Here is a 25,151-nt window from a genome sequence, read left to right as displayed (position 1 = left end):
GGTGGGGCCTATTTGGAGACCTGCAGCTCCTCCGAGGCCAGGCAGGACATCAGTCTTGGCGGCCAAGGAGGAGGAGGTTGGGGGCCCAAGAGCCCAGCAGCCTTAAAGAGGTGGGCTTGAAGCTGTATCCTCACCAGGGCAAAAGTCAGCAAGGCGCCCGTGGCTACCCATTAGTTCCCGAAGGAGGCTGCCCAGCTCCCGGTCTCCCATTGCCTGGGCACGACCCACAAGAGGGTGGAGTCAGCTGCCTCTCCTGGAGATACAAAGGTCCATCCTCAGTCCATCCAGCCATGCTCTCAGCTGCCGAAAACCGAGATGCGCGATTTGCGCAACATGAGCTCCTCTTAGTGGGCTGGAGAGCAAGTGGCACACAGAACGAGGCCCTGGCTTTGTTAGCTGTCACAGCCAGTTGAGGGAGGGGGGGAGGGAGGGAGGGAGGGAGAGAGAGAATGTGTTGGGATCCTGGTGCTGATGCAGCCCCTCCTGCTTAGATCAGGGCTGGGTGAGCAGCTGAAGGCAGCGTACTCGGACGTCTCCCCTCCCACTGGTTGTTCCGGGATGCAAGGGCAGTGGGAGGGGCCAGGACCAAGAAGCCCCCTTCTCCCCGGTCCCCCTGTGAGCCTTCTCCGCTCAGAGCCACTTACTGTGGGTTTTCCTCCCGACTGCCCATTTTAGCCCTTTGCTGATTTGGGGTCTCTTTTGAGGTGACAGAGGGCGGGGGGGGATGAGTAAAAGCCACCCAGGGTCCAAGCGGTGCCTTCTGGATGGAGCTGCTTGCAGGAGTCAAAATCACCAGGAACTTTTGGAAGTTTGTTTCTCTGGAGGGAGGGGGGTACAGCTGGGAAGTGGGGACAGACTGAGTTCCTATGTATGTCCTATGCAACCTTGGCAACTTTTAAGGCTTGTGGCCTTCAACTCCTAGAATTCCCCAGATAGCAATGCTGGCTGGGGAATTCTGGGAGTTGGAGTCCACAAGTCTTAAAGTGGCTGAGGTTGGACACCCCTGTTTTACGTGCAGGGAAATGAGTCTCTCCGTGTTTGCATGCACAGAGGCACCTCTTGGACCCATCCAAAGAAGGCCCGTTCTTTGTGATGCTCTTGGTGACCCCTGAAGCAGATTTTTTAGGTGCAGGAAAGTACAAGGAAGTTGGCCAAGCTTGACTTTCCAGGCAGGCAGCACGAAGGTCCTTTTTACCCCGGCTGGGAATTGCTATGGCAATGTCCTAGTCTCGCTTTCTCTGCCTCCCCCAGCTCTGCTTCTTACACTCAGCCCAGCTTGCTCCATCTGCTCGCTTGGAACCGTTCCCGCCACCGGGAAGCAGGCGGGAAGAGAAGAGGGGGAATCCAGTCCCCCAGAGCTAAACACGGGGTGTGTATGTGCTTGACGAGGGACAGGATGGCCTCCTTTGAGCAGGCCTGGTGAATCCCCCCCACACACAAGCAGCTGGATGATCCTTAAAGGTAGACTGCCTTGGAGTCTGCAGGATCTCTTGATGCTTTATCGATTCTCTTTTCCCTCCTCTTCCTCAGTTGGCCTCAAAGCTCTTGCAAAAAAGAGAAAAAAACATTATTTCTTCCCCTGTTTTCTCTTTTTATGGGTCACTCAAGGTTGCCACTGCCAACCTGGCAGACCAATACTTGATGAAACAATACTTGATGATACACATAAACAGGGGAATCTGAATCCATTTTCTCTTCTTGCTATTCCCCATTTCCTTTCTGTAAATAAGCACAGGGGCCGCATCCACACAGCATGGTTAACAGGTCTGGAAAAGTCCCAGGAGCTGCATTGCCCAGATATGGGAAACAGGAGTAGGGTGAAGGGGGGAGGGTTGAATGGCAGTCTGCATGAAGGCATTCAGGCTGTGGCTGGTGGATTATGGGGCTCTGGATGATGGGTGATGTGCCTTAGGTGAGCAGGCAGGCATTCCTAGGGAGGCAAAGATGGGAGAGCTGCCAAGGGCTTTGGGCAGGCGATGAGGACCTCGTGTTTTGGGAGTAACTGAGTGGCACTGCCTGGCATTGCCAATCGCTGGGCATCTACCTCCCAGCACCTCCCATATGTAGGCGGACAGATCAGCCATGCAGGAAAATGCCTGGAAGTCGGTCGTTGGCCCTGGATATTCTGTGGATGGGGGACTCTAGGAAATCCCCGCCTGGGACGCCACGTCCACGATGCCCTGTGTGTGTGAGGTGCCCACGTGTCCAGTTCAGCTGGAGGAGATGCAGCAGCTTCTGGGCATCCAGGTGGCCTCTGAAGGTCCCTCCTGGGTGCTGCTTCCTGGTTGGCCCTCCTCCCACGTGCGTAGCCCTCAGATAATGCAGACAGTCCTCGGCTTAGGATGGTAGTTGGGACCAGAACTTCCATTGCTCGGCAAAGCTAAGCGAGTTGCACCTGAGTCTACACTCAATTTTGCCTTGGTTGTTAAGCGAATCATGGCAGTTATTAAGTGAATTGTGTTGTTAAGCAAAACTGGCTTTCTACTGACTTTGCTTGTGGGAAGATGACTGAGAAGGTCCCAGAAGACCTCAGGGGGCTGCAGCAGTCATAAAATATGTGCTGGTTACCAAGTGCCCAAATTCTGACCAAGAGGATGTGCAATGGTTGTAAATGTGAGGAATGCTCATAAGCCACTTTTTTAGTGCCGTTGTAACTTTGAACGGTTGCTAAATGAATGGTGTGTAAGTTGAGGACTTCCTGTATCACAATCAGGATTTTGGGTCATTTGAAGTTGCAAGCATAAACCGCCCACAGGGACCGCAAGCAAAACCCCACCTGTTCAGCTTAAGCCGAGTTATCTGAGCATCTGCAAAGTGCTCTCCCTGCAAGGCCTGAGGAGGGCAGGGAGCCCCCCACCCCTCCATCCATCAGCGGGGCTGGGCACATTCTAGACCAGAGCCAACAGCAACCTCGCTTCTCTGGGCATGCCAGGAGGTGGGGAAGGGGCAGGCTTCTTTTGCGTGCCTACTTCCCTTATTCCCATGCCATCCTTGCTGCTGCCTGTATGTAATTAACAGAGTAATTAAAAACAGGATGAGTTAATTGGTATTCATTTATGTGGCAGATGTTTTTAATTGAGATACGAAACAATTTACCTGTTTATATAAACAATAGTGAACGAAGGCTTGTAAAACAGAGGGGTTTCTCTCCCCCCACCTTCCAAGTCCAGCAGAATCAGCATGCATTCCCAGATCCCCCCTCCCTCTCTGAAGGGGATTCAAGGAGAAGTCCCTGGGGGTCATGGGGCCCAGGCTGGGCCCTCAGCCGGTTCCTCATCTCCCAGCTGTTCTCTCAGTCCTTTGCCTCTGCCGGACTGCTTTCCACACCTGGGCAAAAGGTAGAAGCTTGTGGGGGTCCCTTAGGCCAGGGGTATGCTGGCACAGCCGGGATGGAGAAGATTTGCTAGGAAGGCATCTGAGCATACCTGTAGCTCCAGGTGGAATTGTGTAGTCCTTGGTGCTCTCTGAGCTGGGTTGTTTGTTTGCTTACAGACATTTCATTACCCAGCTAGGGAATATCTTAACTCAAGTGGCTCTGATGATGTTCCCTAGTTGGGTAACGAAACATCTGCAAGTCAACCAGCAAGATGAGGGAGCATCAAGGACTCCCCAATCTTAACTAGGTTATTTGAAGGCTTATCAATCAGCTGCTTTTGCACCAGATATGAGAGTTGGTTAATGTTTGGCTAGGTTCCTTCAGCAATGGGTGTTGTCTGAACCTCTCCTGTTTGATCATTTCTGGTTCAGTATCTGCTATGAACCCAGGAGAGGTCAGGGTACTGAGTGTGTGTGAACACAGCTGGCATTTCAAGCCTAGTCAGAAACGCCTTGGAACCCTTCCCACAATCTGCTCTGTTTCCAAATTGTCTCGTGTCTTTTTCTACTGTGTGAAGAGGTCTCGAGGGCACCCTGAGATTCTTCTTGTAACTTGGGGAATTCGCCATTTGCAGCAAGACAAGCACATTTTCTAGAGAGAGCCTTGCAAGACAGCCGGCTTCTTAACCCCACTTTAACCCCACTGACTAGAAGAGAAAGAGAGAGAGAGAGAGAAAGAGAGAGAGAGAGGGAAGATGGAGATGGGGATACAAGTTTGCCATCAGTCACAAATACACTTTTTGTGAGAACTTCTGTACAAAACTGGATGGGGTGGGGAGGCTGAGTAGAGACATACCCATGAAGTTAGAGGAGCCACTCACAACATTGCCCTTTGTGGGAAAACCCTACCTTGAAATTTTGTTGAAGTGGATCCTTCGAAGTTTGTGCAGACTGATGAGTTGAACTGCTCTATTCTATTTCAGATAAATGGTTGTCCAGTCTCTTCCTGAAAACCTCCATTGATGGAGCACCCACAACTTCATCCCACTGGTTGATTGTTCTCGCTGTCAAGAAATTTCTCCTTAGTTCTAGGTTGCTTCTCTCCTTGATTAGTTTCCATCCGTTGTTGCTTGGTTTAGTAGCGTGGTGTGGTAACAATCATCCTTGGTTGCCCAGAAGATGTTTTCTGGTAGATGGATAGGTGGAGAAATGAGTAATTTATCTGGAAGGAAGATTGGGATTTCTGTAGTGTAATTCACTTTAATTACTTGCTTTAGATTCCCTAACAGTGCAGCCACCTAGACTCCTTTTACCTCCTGGCGTTCATGAAGTCGTCTAAACATGAGGTCATCTTCTTTGCTAGTGGGCAGCATGAACTGAGCAGGTTGCAGGGAAGCCAAACTGATCAGGCATGCAAACACATCTTTGCCCTGTAGTGGCAGGATTTAACAATGCAGAGGACATCCCGCAACAGCCTTGTGGTGGTGTGGGTTTCTTTCCTCCCTTGCTGAGGTCCTGGAGAAGGGAAACGGGCACCTTCAAAAGCAAGCTGGGTGCCAAGACAGCACTTAAAGTTAGATGGAGTTCTGTTTTCAAGACTGGAGAAATCACAAGGGAAAAAAAAAAGAATTTCTCATTACCAGATTAATCTACTGAGCCCCTCTCTAGTGCCTGGGGTTGGTCAAGGTGGCGTCAGGTCTCCTATCCTACCAGAATCTGAAAATGCTACATTTTGCAAAGCATCCTCTGCCTTTTCCTGCCTGCTCCAACCCTCGGAGATGGGCATGTGTGCAGATGGGGAGCAACCATGGTGACATCAGCAGCTTTTTTGGCCAGCAAGTGCCGGTTCTCTTTCAGGGGGAGAAGGGCACCGATCCTGGTCCTTCAGCTTTCTTGGCCTCCTGGCTGCCTTGGAGGAGAAGCAAGATGGAGCAATGGAAGCTGCAAGACGAGCTTGGCAGGTTGCCGGCACGGAGCAGATGGCCGGCAGCCCAGCTGAGGGGAATGCTAGCTGGCCTCAGGTGTGCCACGTGAGTCCTTGAAGGGGCCCTGGGAAGACTCGGCATCCTGCACTAATGAATATTGAGGAGGGGGCGAGATGCAAGCCTTTGCTCCTGAACGCCCTGATTTTCCATCTCAGCAGGCAGTGAATCACTCCTGTCAAGCTGTGTGCCAATCCTTGGATGCTGAACACTTCTTAATAGTCCTCTGAGTTTTTGCATTCCCTCCGGCAACGGCAAGGAATAAGGGGCACCATGCAACGCTCCTTCTGGCTACTCCCACCCGGCCCGGCTTAGTGCAGCTCTGTGTGGGAGGAGGAGGAGGAGGCCACTGCCTGGAAAGAATAGCCCCCACTTTCTACAAGAAAGAGGCCTGTGTGTGTGCCTGCCCTTCAACTGCAGGACACTGGCGAGGAGAGCCCGGTTGCTTTCTGGCAGCCAAAAGTCGGGAGGACCTTTTCCAAGGAACGGATGTGATTAAAAGGCAGAAGCCTTCGTGGCTCTGTGCTTCAACCCCCTTTTCCTGCCTTGTGTCTTGGAGCCACAGAAAACTCCTGTGGACTTTGCTTCTCAAAGACGGACGTTTTCCAAATGCCAAACCTCATGATTCCCTTTTTCAGAGATGCCACGAAGGAGGAATAAAATTCAGATTGGAAGAAAGGTGGCTTTAGAAGTTCTGGGTGCTCCAATACTGGAGGTTTTTAAGAAGAGAATGGACAGTTGTTTTTCCCGAATGCTATAGGGCAGGGATCCCCAACTCCCGGTCCATGGACCCGTACTGGGCCACGGCATGCCAGCAACCAGGCCGCACAAACGAGCAAAGCCGCATCTGTGAGATGCAGGCAGCACACACCACGCACTCTCCGGTCCGCTGAAAAATCTTTCTCCACAGAACCAGTCCCTGGTGCCCAAAAGGTTGCGGACCTCTGGTGTAGGGTAAAGATGTCCAACCTTAGGAACTTTGTGACTTCTGGACTTCAACTCCCAGAATTCTCCAGCCAGCCTCCAATTGGCCAGTTCAGCCATGACAAAGTAGATTCTCCAACCTTGACAGATACTGTGCATCTGATTGTGCTCCTACAAGTTTCCTAGTATAGGTACAGGCTGGGGAATACTGGCTGGGGAATTATGGGAGTTGAAGTCCACAAGTCTTAAAGTTCCAAGATTGGAATGCCCCTGGTATAGGTCTCCTGCTGCAGCAGGGAGTTCGATTAGGCCTAAGTGGAATTTCCCTCGAATGGGATTTTCCTTTGTATTTTACCACGAAACATAGATAGGGCAGGCTAGAAAAGTCTGTGCCCTCCTAACCATACCGAATTATTCAAGTTTGTTGGCAATGTCCATTTTGCTCTATGAGTTCATGGTGACTTAACACTAACCCTAGAGGATCTCCAAGGTTACCTTCCAATCCTTTTATTCTATTACAGACTTGCCACCAGTGAAAGATACATTCAGAGGAGAGGAAAATGCCTCCCCCCATTCTTGCATCCCCTTCTCCATCTCTGTCTCTTAGGTTTCCTCCCTGAAAACTGTTGATGGCCCCTGAAACGTTTGTCTTTGCACAAAGCCTGATGCATCCACAGGGGAGCCTCCTCAAAGTTGTTGCAGGACGTCAACACACCCTTCCCAGCATGTTGGGAGGAGAGCCGGGAGAAAGATTGGGGTCCTGCCCCCTTGTTTTGGAGAGGAAGGCCTTGTCTGGGAAAGACCAGGGAGACAAGGTTGACCCCCTCCCTGCCCCCTTCCCCGTCTTTTCCCACATGCGAGTGGTCTGCAGTTCATATACAGTTGGCTGCCAGTGCTGAGGGCTGGCCTAACATGATCCAGATGGAGCCGCTCCATCCCTGGTGAGTTTCTGGGGAGTTGTTCTTGGCAGTTGCAGCTGAACGGCTGGAATGCAGAGCCTTCCTTGGAAGGAGGCACCGAGTTCTCTCCCCCCCCCATCCTCAGCATCTGGATTGCATTTGGAGAGCAGGAAAGGATGCTGAGATCCCATGCCATCACCTCTTTAACTCTTTCCTCCTCTCCCTCCTGCCCGGGTCAGAAGGAGGAAGGGGCTAGCCAAAGGGCTGTAGGGATGTTTGGTCTACCAGGCTAGACCCCAGGAGACAGTGATTTCTAGTCCTGCCTCAGGCATGAAATCCAGCTGGGTAGCTTTCAGCCAGCCACACTCCCTCAGCCCAACCCACCTCGCAGGGTTGTTGTTGTGGAGAAAATAGGAGGAGGAAAGAGTACTGGGTATGTCTGGCGCCTTATCAATGACCCTTTGACTTTTATTGGATGTTTTTTGAAAAGTTTCCCTTTGGTTGCTGGAGAACGTGTTCTCTTCTGGCGGAAAGCTTAACACAAATGAGGGGTGAGGTTGCTTCCTGCCTTACATTTTTCTAGGGTTCCCAGGAAATTTGCATATTGTAGGTGTGACATGATCCCATTCCTGGTTGGAAACCTCAGCTGATGACACTTGGTAAGACAGGAAGAATTTCTTCCTGGGCAGAGGGTGGCATCTGGATGGATGAGATATCCTCAAGTCAGTGTCAACCACCTGGACGTTCTCCAGGTTGATCTTCCCCATACTGGTCCTTCAGAACTCCCCAAGATGGCCCCATCACTAGCATAACCAGGCCCATCCATTTTGCTGCTGGTTGTCCTAGGGACTTCTCAAAGGGGCTGGTCTTTGAACAAATGTGTCCAAAACACGATGGTTTGAGTCTTGAGTGAGAACTCTGGAACCATAACTATATTTCCAAAGCCATTTTTATTTGAATAATTACTTAATACCCAATATGTGCCTAAGCTCCAGAGGGCTTTGGGGGAACATGATGGAGATTGCAGTGGCCAAAGTTGGACACGCAGTAAGTGATGTACCCATCTAGGGAGGAGAAAATGGTTGGGAGGTTCTGTCAGATCCACCATCTCTGTAGCTCTTTTATCCCCTGCTTAAATCCCAGCATTTTATAGAGAGCCCAAATCCTTTCCCCTGGGTGGCCCAGATGTGCAGGATCAGGGAAGAACATTCCCCAGGATGCTCCTTTGGAACTAGGAGCCCAGAGGAGCAGCTTCTCCTTCGGCCATGAGTTAAGCTGGTGTGCAGTTCCAATGTAGTTGCCAGGATGAGCATTAGGGTGCTTTCCTTTAGATTTTTAGGGGATCCCCCCAACTTCCTTCTCACTGGCTGTGTTCAGACCACCCTGAGCTGACCCATTTTCTGCACTGAGCTATAATGTAGACAGGCAGGCAAGATTTGCACAGTACGCTAAGACACACATACATGCAAACCAAATTCAGAATTAATCTCACAGAACGCAAACGCTGTCTTTTAACTGACCTAAATGTTGTGTGAACCAAGCCTTCCTCGACCTGCATCGAGCCAATTTAGAGGAACAGCATCAAATCCCAGTTTAATTCAACCCAGATCTGCAGCTTTAGGGTGCTCTGAAAAGAGGATCTGTCTCTAGGGTGTGGAGGGGGGGTCTGCAAGAAAAGAAGGGCCCTCCTCATATTAAGAAGCCCAAGAGGAGGGAGACGAGCTGTCGCTTCTCTCTCTTCCATCCAGGCAAAACTGCAATTGTCCCTTGCTGGTTCATCCTGGGGATGCCTCGGAGGCAGGAACATTGCTGGGGTGTGGAAGGCAATTGGGGGGAGGAGGAAATAATGTGTCCCAACTGCTGTGAGTTTTGTCTGCTTTCCAACATTTGCTTCCCATTAGTTGTTGCTCTACAAAAGCTGGAGAAGTGAAGCTCTGAAAATGGGAGGCTAAAACGGCTGCTGTGCCCGCCCTCCCGTCTCCCAGGGCCACGGAGGGCCAAGTCCCTGCCCCATTAATGCCAGGGGACTCAATGCAAAGGACGCCCCCTTTCCCTCCCGGCCTCAGCCTCGACCTTCCCCAGGAGACGGAGGGCCAGCTCCACATCTCAGCCTAGCTCTCCCTTGCAGGGTTCTGGTGAGAACGAGACGTGGGGGCACTTCCCACTCTGAGCTACTGGGGGTGGGGTGGGGGAATGCAAGAGAAAAGCGTGAGCTTAATTTGCAGGTTGGTGACCAGTAGTTTTATTTCTTGCAAGGCTTGTATCCCCAGTACTGCCGAGTCCAAGGGAGGCAACTGACTGGAACACGTGTCTGTTCTCTGAACGGCCAGTTCAGGTCTCTCCCGTGCCTGAAGAGATTCGAAGCTGAAGAGGCCAGCGGCTCTTTTGTCTTACTTCTTTTGTTATTTGGGTGGGGTCCACCACATACCTCTGTGCTTCCCCTGAGCCTCTCCTTCTTCTTGGGGCCTCACTTGGGCTGCAGTCTGGGGGCACTCCGCCCCGCCCGCCACAAAGGCAATGGACATAGACATGCCCTCCCCTGAAGGAACCCCCCTTGGTTACCAGAATGGGATCTTCTGGATCTTCAGGAAAGGAGGAGGATGCAAAATGGCTCTAGAGAGCAGGTTGGCATGCAATTGTATCTGTGCCAGGGAAGACCATCACTGTCCATAACCCAAGTGGCTTCGTAACCCTGTGATTCAGAGCCGCCGCGATGCCCTCCCATGCCCTGAGGACTTGGCCAGCCTGCGCTCTGGGTGGCATCCCTCCCAGGCAGGCTCAGAGAGGCGTCCGCCCGCCGTGCCACCTTCCCGCTCCACAGTCTCCTGGATGACAGAACTTGGGACATGCCAGGGCTTCTGCCGGCTTCCATCTGCTGCAGAAAGTTCTCAGCTGCTGTTTGGCTCTCGGCTGTCAGTCAGGGCGTATTTATAAATACAGCAGGAAGTTGAAATGGGGGGGGAGTTGGCGGTCCGACACCATGCCAGGCTCCGTGTGCAGGCATCCAGGACTGCAGGAATGCTGTCATCAGTCGAATCGATGCACAGATTTCACATGAGGCTTCTTACCCCTCAACACTTCCAAAAACAGGCTGGGAGAGTGGAGAGGAGTGGAAAATTTATTGGAGGGAGAAGGAGAAAGAGAGAGACAGAGAGAGGAAGCCTGTCTGGAAACGAAAAGGATCTTGTAAAAGACAGTGTAGCATCCCCAAATAAATTCTTTGGGATATTTTAAACAGTAAGCCTAGAATGGGTGAGAGCATGTGCAGAGAGCATCTGCTCTCCTCTTAGGACAAAAAGTCTCTGAGGCGAGAAGATTTGAGTTCAGGCGTGTTTGCATCTTAACTTTCCTGAAGCAAATTGAAACAGGGACTCTAATAGTCCAGATTCCGCCTACGGAAAGGAGCATCTCTGTGGTGGTGATGATGATGATGATGATGATGATAGTCTGGCTCCGGGTGAGCCTCCAACACCCTTTTCAGACTTTCCCAGCAGTGGAGGAGGCAGACAGACAGATGGACAGACTGGGTGGGAATGCATTGCAGGGCCGGGGGAGGCTTTGGAGTCTGGGAGAAGCTGCTTTCCCTCTCCTTGGCCTCTGCCGAGCTGATTTACAACCATTTACAAACTCCTGGTTTGCTGGCCCCGACTCAGCTGTGTGGCTTCATCCTCGGCTCTCCTGCAGAAGACTTCGTCCCAAAGAGACAATCTTTGCAGGGAAAGGACGGCTGGGGAAGCCGCCCTCCATGGGGGTCCCGCTGAGCCTCCTGGGAACTCTGGAGGATCTGGAAGGAGGGGCGGGCTGCCCGTTTTCAGAGCAGCCCCAACTAAGCCAGAGGGGAGGGGGGTTGTGTTGAAGCTAGTTGTGTCCCTGAGGAAGGTCCCTACGCCTTCCGCAAGACGGTGCCCAGCTGCCTCTTGCCCAGGACTGAGCTCCACTCAGCGATGCTCACCCACTCTGGGAAGAGGCTTCCCTGCCTTAAGAAAGCTCGGCTCCCTGCACGGACAGCCCGTTCCCCCAAGGACTTAGGCTGGGCTTAGGGTGCTGTTCCGCGCCCTCCAGGAACATCTGCTTCGGCTCGGCTCCCGGCTTTATTTAGCGCAGGCCGTGTCCTTTCCCGCGCTCTCTCTCCTGTGCGAAGTTCACTTAACGGGCCCACAGTTGCTGCGGATTAGGGATGATCCTGATCCGTTGCCCCCTGAAAGCTGGCCGCTCCGTCCCCTCCAAGAGCCTCTGGCTGACCCCAGGCAGGACGGCAAAGGGGAGACTTTCCTTCTTTGGTTCTCCTCCGAGCCCTGGGCTGGCCGGCCGTGAGACACCGTGATGGATTGCCGCAGCTGCTGGCACACTTGCGCGGAGCCATCAACCTCAAGTGCATCCTTTTCAATGGAGCAGGGGAAGAAATGAACTTGGCAGCTCGGGTGGCGGGAGGCAGGTGCCTTTGTTTAGATGTGGCAGCTGCTCACCCCACCTTTCTCCTGCTCTGCCCTAGCCAGGTGACCCCCAAACAATCCTCTGGAAGGGCCACGACGGGCAGAGATGACACCCCCTTTTGCAAGAGCAGCCTTTCTTGGAGCATCTGCAAACAGCTGGCTGGGGAAGTGAGCAGGGGCCCAATCTAGCTTCGGTGTGGCTGGCTGCACTTGTCACTTCTGCCACCAAATGCCGTGTGTTTTCAGACTTTCTCACCACACAAATTTAATTTGGAACTCATAAAATTGTAACGTCCGGCCAGTGGTGGGATTCAGCCAGTTTGCACCACTTCGGCAGAACCGGTAGCTACTTTTTTGTTGCCCAGGCCCAGAAGCGACTCCCGGAAGCGGCATCCACAGAGAACCAGGGTGGTTGTTCAACCAGATGCTACCACCAAAGACCGAATTTTTCTGCAGGGTGGATGGGATGGATGGGATGGAGTGGGGGGTACGACATACGACCTTTAGGCTGGATTGGGGAGCCAAACACCACCCCAACACTGGGATCACATGCTTCCAGTATCCAGTCCCCACTCCTAATGGGGTGGTCCATCTCCTGTAGACAGGAATGCAGGCGCCATTGTGGTTTATTCAATCCTGGCAAGCTATGTTTTACGCTGGTTGTGAGAACTCAGCCTCTGAGCTGCAGGAGTCCAAATCAGGAGTTGCAAAAGCCGGGGAATTGTGCTTTGGCCCGGCTAGTCTTGAACTGGGCGTCACAATGCCATTATGGCTATTAAAAAAGTACCTTCTTTGCATGATGCCTGTACCAGTTGGCCTCTCTCAGGATGGTGGCCTCGACAACTGCACCTGCCCCAGCTCTGACCCCAGGCCTCCTTGGGGCCTCTCAGCAGGCGGCACCAGCCCAGGCTCCCTGCCCAGCTGTCCATTGCCGTCTCTGGCTGCACCTTCAGACCTGGCTGCTCACACCTCTCCCCTCTCCCCTTCTTGCTTCCCCCTGCAGGCAGCGTGGAGAATCAGGCAGCCACGATGCCCGACTCACCAGCCGATGTGAAGACGCAGTCCCGCTCCTCACCCCCCAACATGCCACCACCATCACCAGCGGTCTCCCAGGGAGCCACGCGGCACCCCACCTTCACCTCAAACCCTAGTGAGTACCCCCTTCATCCCTGGGTGCTGAATAACAGGAAGGTGGGGGAGGATGGTTTGCTGAAGGAAGCTGCCTTCCTCCCATCCTGGGCTACAGTCCCCAGGTTTTCTGGGGTTCAGCTGCTTGTTGGTTGAGTTGGATAGTATTAACAGGACATCCTTAAAGTAAAATGGAATGCTTTGACGGGGGGGGGAGTTCCTCCCACCCTTGATTGTTCTGCACTGCTTTGATGGAAGGAAAAGACACCTTGAGGTGATCTCTGCTGACAGGTTCTGGCATGGCCAGGTCTCTGGATTTGGGCGTGCAGTTCCTGACCTTCATGCGGGAAAACACCTTTGATGCAGGAATCAGGAGTGCAAAGTACACCAAAATGGGAATATTGCTTCCTCTCCCTCCTTCCCCCCCCCCCTGCAAGGTCTCTCCCTTCCCTGCAAAGACCTGGGCTCGTGTTTTCTTGGGGGAGGGGGAAACTGATGAAGGAAGCCCCCAAAGGCAGGAGAGAGGCAGGCAGGTGGTTCTCTTGCTGCACCAACCCCACAGCCAGATAATCGGCAGCCCACCCCTTTAGGAGAAGGGTTCGGGGTTCTCCTTGGACCCAGAACGGCTTCGGGTGCCAGGCGGGTGGGCTTGGCTGCTGTCCACCCCCACCTTCTCTCTTTCAAAAGCTGCCATATGGCACTGCATTCAGAGTGCCAAGGAAACGGTCCCTTGCCCCACCCCGTGGGAAGCGCTGGCTTCGGCGGATGCCAGCCGGCTCGTTCTGCTCAGGGAGCTTCAAAGCAAAATGGGCTTTGCAAAAAGAGAAGAGCAGCAGGTTTGCTCCTGCGCCCCCCCTCCCAACTGGAGCTGAACGGGCAGCCCACCAAAGGACGATCAGGAGCAGCGTCCTGAAGGAGGGAGGTCCTGATCCCTGGCCTCAAACATTGCAAAGCCTTTGACAGTAATAGGAAACTACTCTGCACATGCTTCATAGAGTGGATGCTTGAACCTTGGCAGGGTGGTTTAAAATCAGGCTGTGCTCTGTGGAACTTGCATGGCACCAAACACCTTTTAGGCTGGCCTTTTTTGTGTCCCAGAAATAAAAGACCTGGCTGGTCTTTGCCGGAGAGCCATTGTTCACGTGGCTCATGCCAGGCTGCTTGGCCCCAAACAGTCTTTAGAATGAATTGGCTGTTTAAAGTTGGACCCTGGTGATACACAGCTCAGTCTGCAGCCAAGGCCCACTTCACCCCTTCAAAGGCAGAAACTTTGGGTGTGGAAGAACCGGTGGGAGAAATGGGAAGGGGTGGCTGGGAAGCCATGGAGCCATTCTGCACTTCTTCACTTTCTCCAAAAGTTGCTGCATCCCTGTACTTCTCTTGTTCCACTGTGGGGGGTGGGCGGTGGGGGCTGCCCTTTGGTGTTTGTGCCCTTCGAGCAGGTGGAAGCCCCCCTTGCTTGAACAGAGTCCTGCCCAGCGTGGGATCCGCCCTGCCTTGCATGGACTCCTAGCAGCTTCTCCTGTTCTGCCTGGCAGCCTCAAATGGACCTGGAGCGAGGCTGGTGGTGCTTCCTGCGTGGTCCAGAGTATCACACGCTCTTTGCATGCCACGGAAGGGGACGATTCCATTCTTGGTCATCCTTGTTCAGATGTTCTCAGGTCACGTTCCCTTTGCTTAAGGTAGCCAGCCTGGGGGAGAGTCAGGCAGGGCACAAGGCAGAGATGAATTTTCCTGCAATCCTTAAGCGGGTTTGTGGTTTTCAGGCGCTCCCCCAGTGCCGTGAAGATTCAGCCACCAGGGTCTGATTGTTGCCTATATCTGGATTTCGGCCTTTGACTTGGCTGGTGGGAACGCTGGGTAGCTCTGGCTTGGCTGAGCTTGGCCACTCTTCGGCCAGCAGATCCCCATCTGGCAGCCCAGCTGCCCACGGCGCCCCCACCTTCTGGCGCCCCACCTCCCAGTCCTGGGCATTGGGAGCGGCATCCACGTGGCCAAGGTCGCAGGGCAGTGGGCAGAGGCTGCATGGCAGATGGGCAGCTTTCCTCCGCTCGCAGGTGAACGCTCCAACGGCAGATGGGTTGCCGTCTCCGCAGGCACAGGGCTCCGTGCCGAAGCCCCAAAATAGTTGCTGCGAGAACACTTGAGGTGCCAGATCGCTTCCCTGTTCAGCTTCAAGCTGCAGCGCCCGGCTCAAAATTAGCAACTTTGGAACTGAGGGAGAACTCCTCCTCCTCCTCCTCCTCCTCCTCTGCTCTCCTGAGGGCTGGCAGGCTGCATGCCTGGTCCAACGGCTGAGCCCAGCCTTTCTGCCAACTCTTCCCAGGGAAGGCTAGCCTCTAGCTCAGCTGAGGACTGTCTTCTGGGCACAGCATCACATGAGGACCCTCCGCAAGTAAGGGGAGGGATACTTTACACCCCAATGTGTAAAATGTTGATGCTAGCTTCAAAGCACGTTTAGTCTGGAGCCTGAATGCCCCTTTCTCAGGCTTGCCTGCAGACTTGAAGAGTAGCCTGACTTTTCTCAAGCACCATCCTTAGTCCAGCTCTAGTGGAAGTGAAGAAACTTCAGTTCAACCTGGTCCTGAGTTGCTGAAGCAGCAAAATCAACCCTACTTGCTTTGGGGGCTGCCTTGACCTTATCTTCAAAAAGCACCCACTAAACGTGGCAGTTTCCTTCCCTCTTTCGTGGCAGGACCACACCCAAGTCTTCATTTTCTTTGTCTACAGGAAGGGGAGACAGCCTGTTTTGGTTCTGGGGTGGGACACCTGCAAGCAAGGGGTGGACCATCCGTCCCCACCTTGGCTGTCAGTTGCCAACCTACTTTAGGATCTCCTGATGTATTTTGGATCTTCAGGATACTGAAAGTAGCCTAAATACATGACAGTAAAGTGTGCTTTTCAGAATGCAAGTCTACCTGTTTCTCAGCCTGCCCTGCCCTCTCCACGCTTTCAGCAAAGCCTTATGGTTTAGGTAATTCTTCAGGAGCCTATACTCTTGGATGTAGCTCTCTGCAGACAGAATGTGGGAATCAGGGGGGTGGGGGTGGAGAGGGTTAGAATCTTACACATGTTGCTAATTCCTTTGAGGGGCAGTTCTGCATGGCTTCCCTTTTTGCAAAGTCACTTGGTTTCTATTGAAGCGATATCCTCGTGACCTACAGCTTGATAAGTGCACGACTGATGTAGCACAGAAGAGAAGAAACTTCTTTTTCATCGGGGGGCAAAAGGGCAGCCAAGCCTGATTTGGCAGGAAGGCTGCCAGTTGCTTCCCTCTAGCTCTACAACATCAGGATAACGGGGTCCTCAGCAGGACTTTTGCCAAGGGAGGCTCCCCTCAGCCTGCTTCTGGATCAGAGCTGTCCCACAAGCTAGGGAGAGGGTCCTTGTTTCGGCTTTGCTTCTGAGCCTCTCGGGAAAGGCGGGGAGGATTCCTAAGGGTTTTGCCCCTGGAAGTAAAACGTCTACGTCCAACTGGGTCTCCCCAGGGAGACCATGAAGCCCAACCATCCCCAGCGATGAAAAGGCCTCTCCTGGCCTCTGGTGTCTCCTGATAGCGTATGTTTTATTTTACTTGCAGATCGTGACGCTGGGCCGCCGATGTTTCTCCCACGCGGCCGATTTCATGGTTGCCTGAAATGGTCCATGGTGTGCCTCTGTAAGTAAGATGAAGCAAACCCTCCTCTAGAGACCCAGAGGCTGAGCCCAGCTTCGCTCCTGCCCTTAGAAGAGCCGGGGGTGGGTGGGAGGATGCCAGGCAGCAGCACTCAGATGCCGGGGCTGGGGAGGGGGCGGATCCCTCCTGGGCTGGAACCCTTTGCCATTCACTCCGTGCAGGTCTCCAGTTAGCAGAGTCGAAATGGCAACTGCCAGGGTGGGATCCAAGCTCTGTGTGTTTCATGGGCCCTGCATGCAAAATGCAAAGCACATCAAAAAGAGGTGGAGCTTGGAGGCAGCCATCTCCCTCCTGACTTTCTCGAGATCTCCTGCAAACACCACTGCTGATCACTGAACCAGGCTAGCAAGGAGTTTAACCCAGAGGATTGTACTTAGGATTTCAGTTTTCCTCTGGCTCTTCTCTGCAACAGGCTATTTTAAATTTGCCTTTATTTCCTTTAATGTCTGTCTGGCTGTAAAGGGTCAGTGATTCGTTGCGGGAGAGACCCTGATGCAGCCACGCTTCAGTGTTGCTCCCTTCCCGGTCTTCAAAGGGCGCAGTTGGTTGAGTCAGGATAGGAAAACCCTTTGGACTTCCTTCACAACGTTTATTTTGGTTGATGTTTGCTGAGAACGAACAAATATAAGAAATTTTATGTTCCTTCCCTCTGGCATTTGCTGTGAGATGCAAAAGGGTGACCCTGTGGAATTTTGGTCTGTTCTTCCTGGCCTTACACAAAGCATTAAGATGTCTTCAAGGAAGCTGGACCACAAACATTTTAATGGGGTTGTTTCCTGGGACAGCTGGGAGGTTTGTGGGCATGCCAGCCCACCACGTGCAAGTCCAGAGAGTCCCTGAGGCTGCTCCAATCCCAGCATTACACGGAAGGAGCCAGAAACGCCACCCTTGCTGAGGAAGCCCCCAGAACTGTTATCTCTGGACTAAATTCAAGCGTCACTCAGGAGGTGGCCGCTCTCCAAGCTTTGAGGATAAAGTGACCCCCCCTTTTCTTGTTCCACATTGTTTTGCTTTTGTGTTCTTTCGTTCCCTGGTCCTCTGTTTGTTAACTTGGTTGGTATTGAGTTGTGAGCTGCCCAGACTGCCTGGGGAGTCGGATGGTCTAGACATTAAGTAAAAGAAAATAGAACAAATAGGCATCGGGGGTGGGGGGTGGGGAAGGACACAGGAGTCACTCCGTGGGTCCCGTTTGGACCCAGAGCTCCCACGGGTTCTGCAAGTGACGTGGCCGTCCTCCTCCAGCCCCCCCCAGATGCTTTTCAGGAACCAAAGCCCAGAGCAGAACCCAGGATGTGCCTCCTGGCTGCCCAGATTCCACCCCCAGGCAAGCTAGAGAGGGGGTTGGTGAAGGACCCCCAGACTTTTCCAAAGAACCCCCACCTTTAGCTGAGGGGACCCTCCTGGGCGCCTCCGCCCCCGAAGCCCCGGCTCCAGCGACATATGTGAAGTTTAACTTAGTAACGCACCTGTCACTGGAATAAAAGCCGTTGTGGCCGGGCGGTTATTTTCGGCACCTCTTTAGCAAGCGGCCGCTCTCGCCCTGCCGAAGAGGCAGTCGGAGCCCGAGGAAAGCAGCAACGGCCTGGACGGCTGCAGCTTTCCACGGCAGTGTGGTAACAACGGCAACGGTTAGTGGTGCGCGATGAGTGCGGGAGAAGGCAGCCTCTCCCCTGGCCTACTTGGGAGGGTTTTCAAAGGTTGGGGCATCTGAGGCTGGCCTTTCGTCTCTGTCCTCTGCCAAGCAGGTGGAGACGATGGCCCCTTCTCCTTTGCATGTAGGCCAAGGGGCTGCGGGGGTCTGTCGCTCTTTCAGGGCCAACCACGTGGCTGTGCAAGCATGCCACACCTGCCGGGTCAGGAATAGCAAGGGGCTGAAAAGACTGCAAGCGGCTGCAAGCGCTGCACCTGGATGAAGCCAGCCCTTACACCCCCCTCTCCTCACCCCCCCCCCCCGTCTTCAGACTAGGGAGGCTTGCAAGAGCCAAGGCAGGAGGGCTGGGCTCAGGTTTATTTTTCTGGCCTAAAGACACGTCCTTGTCGGTCTGGAAATGGTTGGGGCCGTGGGCAGGCCCACCCCCTCCGCATTCCTGCCTGGATGGGAAATGAACAAAAACATTTTGTGTGACAAGGAATGGAAGGAGCAGAGGGGAAGCCATCTCGAGATGTTGCTTGAAATACAAGCTGACTGCTGGGGGGAAATGGAGTAAGAAGGCAGCGCCAGCCTGCCTGTGTTCACATGGAAGTGAAGCGGGGCTCTCTTTTAGGAGGTGCCTTGGGGAAAGATCCCCACTCAGTCTGGGCTCTCCTAGCAGAACCGGTCCTGCTTTCCCGCAGGACTCTCCATCTTTTGCATTACCCTTCTGTGGTTGCTCCTCTTGCATTGGTAGCCAAGGTGTGTTGACCAGGAGCATCTCTTGAAACACAAGGACACCTCCTTGCAAGGCTGCATAGGAGACTCTTGAGAGGACCGGATAGCACTCGGCCCCTCCTCCTTAAAGTTTATTTAACGGAATCCCTCCCCCCTTCCCATCTCGCTCCTTCTTTTCTGAAAGCGGTGGGGCACAGTGTGATTTTTCAAAGCAAGAAAAACCCTCATGAAATATATGTTGTTCTTCTCTTCGAAGACATACTTTTAATATTTCAGTGCTTAGGATCATTTTATCAGCTTGATGGTTTGCTGGCTTATTTGCATTCCTTTGTTGTAGATCTGCACGAATCTAGAATTCTAGGTATCCCCCCAGACTGAAAGGCAGGATGGCGTTTCCTTAGCCATTGTGTAGCCACCGTCTTCTTCTGGAATAGCTGTTCACCCGGCACATTGGGATTCCTCGCCCAGAATCTTTAGAGCTTCCCTGCCTGATCAAAGGTCAAAGTCTCTGCTGGTTTTCATCTATACGCTGACTTCAGTCTACGCATATATAAAATGGTCCATCTTAACCTCTCTGAGTTCACCTTCCAGATCTTATTTGACCTTCCTTCTTTTCTCCAAGTGATGCTCGCTCAGTTCCTTAAAACCTCCTTGGGCCTGGTCGAAGCCCCCCGAGCACTTTGGGGGCAGTTGGTGGGTTTAATGGAACAGTAAGAGGAGACCTACTTGGAAGGAAAAATGAGGTGTCCAGCTGAGATGCTTCAGGCTCCAGCAGCAACCATTAGTTGTATCTGGGTTGCTCTCCTGGGAATAAGGACAGGAAGGGAAAGATGGAAATGGACTTGGAAGTTCTATTTCCAGAGAATTTTGGATTTTCCCTCTTGTCCTCCGACTGACCCCCTCGACGATTCCTCCTTCCCTCGCAGTGATGAACGGGAGCAGTCATTCTCCAACGGCCATCAACGGAGCCCCCTCCACGCCCAACGGCTTTAGCAACGGGCCGGCCACGTCCTCCACAGCTGCCCTCTCCAACCACCAGCTGCCTCCGGCCTGTGGTGCTCGCCAGCTCAGCAAGCTGAAGCGCTTCCTCACCACCCTGCAGCAGTTCGGCAGCGACATCTCCCCGGAGATAGGGGAGCGGGTTCGAACGCTGGTGCTGGGCCTCGTGGTGAGTTCCCGGCCACTTTGGATGGTGAGAGGTCCAGGACCCTGCAGTACAGGCTGTCCTCGACTTATGACCACAGTTGCTCAGTGAGACATTTGTTAAGTGAGTTCTGCCCCATTTTACGACCTTCCTTGCCACAGTTGTTAAGTGAATCATTGCAGTTGTTAAGTTAGGAACACGTTTGTAAAGTAAAGTTGGCTTCCCCATTTTCTTTGCTTGCCAGAAGGTCGCAAAGTGGGGATCAGATGACCCTGGGACGCTGCGACCATCGTAAATACGATTGCCAGGCGTCTGAATTTTGATCCTGTGAGCCCGGGCGTAAGGGTGCGATGGGCGTAAGGGTGCAAAACAGTCACAAGTTACTTTTTTCGTAACTTTGAATGGTCACTAAACAAATAGTTGTAAGTTGAGGACTACCTGCATTTGCAACCACCCTCCTGAGTCAGAGGCTACCGTAAAAGCCCCGGGGCTGCTGCTCCCACTCAATGCAGTGCAGAAGCTTCACACACCTAACAACCGAACAAGCTCGCCGTTGGGGAAGCTAAGGTTTAATTCGCTGCACACCTGAGGCCCTCAGTTTGCTAGCCGTGCGTTCAGCCGCAGGGAGGTCCGGAGAGGGGCGGGGGGCGGATGGTGACGGCACACGTGCTTGTTTTTGTTGCAACTGATTAATGCGGCTGCCATTTTGGCCCTTGCTGGTGGGCAACGTGACTGGGCCTTGTTAACCTGCCTTACAGATGTGATGAAATTGTACTGCCCAGAATTTCCAGCAAGTGGTTTGGGAATTCTATGTGTTACTATCTAAAAGCACTGAAACATGTTAAGTGGTCAGCAAAGCTGACCTCGAAGAGGAGAGCCGGAACAGAGGCCCTTGTGGCTTCAGCGGGAGTTCATCCGTTGACCACTTTTGAATGCTCACCTTGCAGAATTCCACGCTGACCATCGAAGAATTCCATTCCAAGCTCCAGGAGGCCACAAACTTCCCCCTGCGGCCTTTTGTCATCCCGTTCCTGAAGGTAAGATTCCCACCCCACCCCACCCCCGTGTGTGACTCAAGCAACACTGATTCATTTCAGGAGGGGAACTTTGCTACCCAAGCAGCCCCCTTTTTGTTTAAACGGAGGCTGTTGTTGAAATGGATCGCTGCGAGCTGATTGTTCCAGCCCTCTCAAATACACCCAGTTTTATTCATTCTGATGCATTTTGGGAGCATGCATTAAATGCATGGAAAACTTTTATTTTGGAAAACCCTCCTGGGTGGTCAGCACAGCGACCCAATAGGTGATCCTCCCCTGCGGATCTCAGCTGGCTTCCTAATAGCAGCACCAGGGGGGAAAAGAGGATGACTCAGAGGGGAGCCGTCTTCTCCCACGGAAAGTGGGTGGTGTTCCCAAGGACGCTTGCGAGATCACAAAGGAAATGGCTCCCAGATGAGGAGGAGGGCCTGTTGCAACTCTTTTGCGTGTGGAAATTCCCAGGACAACCTCCAAGCCTGAGGAGCTGTGGCCAATCTAAAAGTGACCACTCTGGATGAATGGACAAATCCTTGGACCGGACAAATCTGTCCCTTGCCCTGCAGAGCACGGCTCTCCGACCTTGGCAACTTTACCACTTGTGGACTTCAAGCTGGCTGGCTGAGGAATTCTGGGAACTGAAGTCCACAGGTCGTAAAGCTGCCAAGGTTGCAGACGCCTACTGAAGAGAATTGCTGCCCATCAGAAGAGGCGGTAGAAGCCTCGCTGAGCAAAGGGCAAAGTCTTGACACTCGCAGGGGCAGCAGTCTGCCAGGCTCCCTCCTCCCCCCCACCCCCCAGCTTGCATTGATTCCTCTGCCCCAGCCCAGTTCTTTTCAAATATTTTTTGCTTGGAAGAATTGGATGATTTCAGAAGGGTTGCCAAAGCAAGGAAATGCTTTGTTTGAAAATCTTGTTTTCTAAAAGCCTCGTAGCTTTAATTTAGAGTTTGGTTTCTAGATTTATTGAATATTTCTGGAAATATTTTGATGCCCAAGAAGGCATCAAAAAGAGGGTGACAGCCCTGAGATCACAGCCTTGGGAGTGAAAGCCCCCCCCCCACTGGTGATCCCAATTCAACCCTGGTTCCTTTGGGTTGTTTGTTCCAGAGATCTCCCTCGGGTGACCAACAACATGACTCTACAGCCTTTGGGGAAAACTGATCCACTCCTCTGACTCTCTTGGCAGAGGATTGGGGCCGCCTGCAAGCCTTGCAGCCGAACCTTCCTCCCTGCCTCTTCTGCTCTCCAGCACCCTCTCCCAGCTGTCCTCCACCCGGGGCTCCAGATGTTTCTCATTATGCTAACTCAAAGCAGGCGGCCTCCAGTGTGCCTTTCCCAGAGATGTTATTTATTCCTTTTTATTATTTTTCTTTCTGGAAATGTGGAGCCGAGGCCAAGAGAGGGAGAAGGTGGCGGTGGTGGAGGAGGAGGAGGAGGAGGTTTGCTGTCCTGGAATCCACAGAGGGGCATTTTATCAGCTCTCATGTGTTCAACAGATGGCGGTTTGGCCGGCCATCGGCTGCTTAAGTAGGAAACCATGGTTGGCTGGTGGGGGCAGGACTCTGCTCGCCTGCTTAACCACTTCGGTGGATGCTCTTTCCTGGAAGCAGGCTCCTCCGTGAGAACCTCACCGGGTGGGGAATAAAGCAGGGAGCCCTACTTTATTTACAAACACTTTCAGCTGAAAGCCTGGGAGATGGGAACAGGGAGCCCGGAGCTCCCAGGAACCATTGGAGGAGGGCCAGAAGGCTTTCTCTGGAAAGATGATAAGATGAGGCTCCAAAGAGCTTCCTGCTCCTCTGGAACCAGGAGAGGCGTGCAAGCAGACCAGGCTGCCCCCTTGGTCTCTCTTCATGATTTCTCTTGCCCGCTTAGGCCAACCTGCCCCTGCTGCAGCGGGAGCTTCTCCACTGTGCCCGCATGGCCAAGCAGAGCCCCGCCCAGTACTTGGCGCAGCACGAGCAGCTCCTGCTGGACGCCAACGCCTCCTCACCCATCGACTCCTCGGAGCTGCTGCTGGAGGTCAACGAAGGGGTCAAAAGGCGGACGCCGGACAGGTAGGCCAGCCTCCAGCGTCTGAGAGAAGGGGGGAGGGCAGGGGTGGGAGTCCTAGGCTGGGGACAGCCTTGCCAGGCATTATTCTTAAGAAGGACCTTTGACCTGCCTGGCGCTTTCTAGAGGCCAGGTCCTCATCCCGGAGGGTCACAGCCTCAAAAAGGGGGCTGATAGATGGAGAAAGGAGCATCTCCAAGGCGGCTGGTCACCCCCGAGAAAGAGGCAGAGCCAATCTGGGCCCTTGGGCTCCCCTCATCAGCAGGCACCCATGTCCCGACATCTTTGCTCCTCAGGCTGAATGACGGACAGCGAGGATCCAAGCTCTCCAGGACGGCTCCTTTCTGGAGCTTAGGGGTCGCCCGCCCCAACTAAGATGTACTTCCTGGGAGGCAGGGAGCACCAATCTCCCCATGGCTCCCGTTAGCGGAGTGATAGAGGTTAGGGCGCTACACAGCTCCAAAGATATATTGATAAATTCACCAAGCTTTTAGGTCAGCCGTAACCCAAAGCTGGTCACTCTGAAACACCATTTTGGAGGTGGCCAAAAGAGAAAAGGTTGAACTGCAAACATTCCTCCTGCAGAAGAGCCCAGTGACCTCTTCTAAAGGACCAGCCAGTTGGAGATGCTGCGGTCACTTCCAGGGAGGGTTGCCATTCAGCCACTTGTCACGCAGGCTGTGTGAACCTGGTCATTCTGTGAAGCCGGAACAGGCTGACCTGGGCATTGCTGGCTCTCTGTTTGGCCAGCCTGGTGAATCTGCCATAGTGCCTTGACTGTGGTGTGTGTCTTTGTGGCCCAGGACCAAAGAGAATGGCTTGGACCGCGACTCCTTGCATCCTGAGCACCTCAGCAAAAGGCCTTGCACCGTGAGCCCTGCCCAGCGGTACAGCCCCAGCAACGGGCTCAGCCATCAGCCCAATGGGCTGCCCCACCCTACCCCTCCTCCCCCCCAGCACTACCGCCTCGAGGACATGGCTGTGGCCCACCGCTACCGGGACACCTACCGCCCTCCGGATCCCCGGGACCTTCGGGAACACCCCCGGCCAGCTGGTGAGGGAGCACCCAGGGGCAGCATGTGGGATGGGGAGGCAAGCGGAGGCGGGCAGGGGTCCAGGCAGGGAAAAGTGGGCTTGGTGGGCAGGTCCTCCCAAAGAGAGCTGGCTGGAGCACTACAGGATTGGACCCAGGCGAGGGAGGAGCCTTGGAAGAACTGGGAAGAAGCAACAAGGATGGCGCAAAAGAGCTTAGTTGAGGCTCACCAGTCCCTCCCCGGGTTTAAGTAGGGATGGCAAATAACTCTTGCTAAGCAGAGGGAGGGGTCTTTGCTTCCACTTCTGCCAACAGACGCTCCCCTCTTTACGAGACGGAAGAAGCAAAGGGCGCCTCTGAGGATCACACTGACGTCCCTGCACAGCAGGGGTCCTGAAGCCCCTTGCAAGCCCTCAGAACAAAAGGACCCCTCTCCCTTCCTTCCTCCCAAATTCTAATTTGAAATACGACAGAAGAGAGGAACTGCAAAATACCCAGGGAGCAGTCATCCTAGCTCTATTTAATGAACATGATTTGATTTAAAATTGCATTCCAGTGGAATTCAATGTTGCCCCAGCCTTGCCTAGTTTGGGGAGACCACCTGCAGCCTGCCAGCCGCAGAGCCCTGGCATCCTTCAGGTGTGCCTCTGGGGGTGTGCCCAATGGCAGGAATTTGGGTAAATATCCCCTGGTTCTTCAGGGACCGGAGGCTTCCATAATGGGTGGGGGTCCTTTCCTTCCACCCACACTCATGGTGCTTCATCCCCACAGCCGTCCACGGTTCCCGGCAAGAGGAGGTGATTGACCACCGGCTGACCGAGCGAGAATGGGCCGAAGAGTGGAAACACCTCAACAATGTACGTACAACGGTTTTAAATTTTATTATTTCTTGAACTTGTATGCAGCCACCCATCTCATAAATGTGACTGGGGGTGGGGCTCATGATAATTAAAAACATCAGAAACCTTAAAAAATATGAATACGGCTTACAATCTAAGAAGCACAAATCAATGTGCTTAGCAATAGCCTTCATTCTATGTATATGCCTGCTTATTATTAGGGCTTTCACCCCCCTCCCAAGCAGCATTATTACAAAGTCAGCTTATTGCCCCCCAACAATCTGGGTCCTCATTTTACCTACCTCGGAAGGACGGAAGGCTG

At 53.3% G+C, this 25,151-nt stretch overlaps 1 protein-coding gene across 5 annotated transcripts in view; it reads left to right on the top strand.

The window, feature by feature from the left end:
* Positions 1-25,151, top strand: part of CBFA2T3 (CBFA2/RUNX1 partner transcriptional co-repressor 3) — a 35,568-nt gene that overhangs the window by 5,786 nt on the left and 4,631 nt on the right. For 2 of the 5 annotated variants that reach the window (XM_083370381.1, XM_083370380.1), the window contains exons 2-8: positions 12,557-12,703; positions 16,262-16,339; positions 19,652-19,893; positions 20,817-20,906; positions 22,781-22,962; positions 23,761-24,011; positions 24,762-24,847. In XM_083370381.1, the coding sequence (XP_083226507.1) occupies positions 12,583-12,703; positions 16,262-16,339; positions 19,652-19,893; positions 20,817-20,906; positions 22,781-22,962; positions 23,761-24,011; positions 24,762-24,847 (1,050 nt within the window). In that variant the 5' untranslated portion in view covers positions 12,557-12,582. Of the gene's footprint in view, positions 1-8,969; positions 8,983-11,928; positions 11,962-12,556; positions 12,704-16,261; positions 16,340-19,651; positions 19,894-20,816; positions 20,907-22,780; positions 22,963-23,760; positions 24,012-24,761; positions 24,848-25,151 lie in introns of those variants that run through there. The other 3 variants (XM_083370378.1, XM_083370379.1, XM_083370382.1) reach the window with 3 other exon arrangements.

This window comes from Vipera ursinii, assembly GCF_947247035.1.
Source record: "Vipera ursinii genome assembly, chromosome: 10".
NCBI lineage: Eukaryota > Metazoa > Chordata > Lepidosauria > Squamata > Viperidae > Vipera > Vipera ursinii.
The sequence above is the reverse complement of the archived record's forward strand: the minus strand, read 5'-3'. Positions and strand labels throughout refer to the sequence as shown.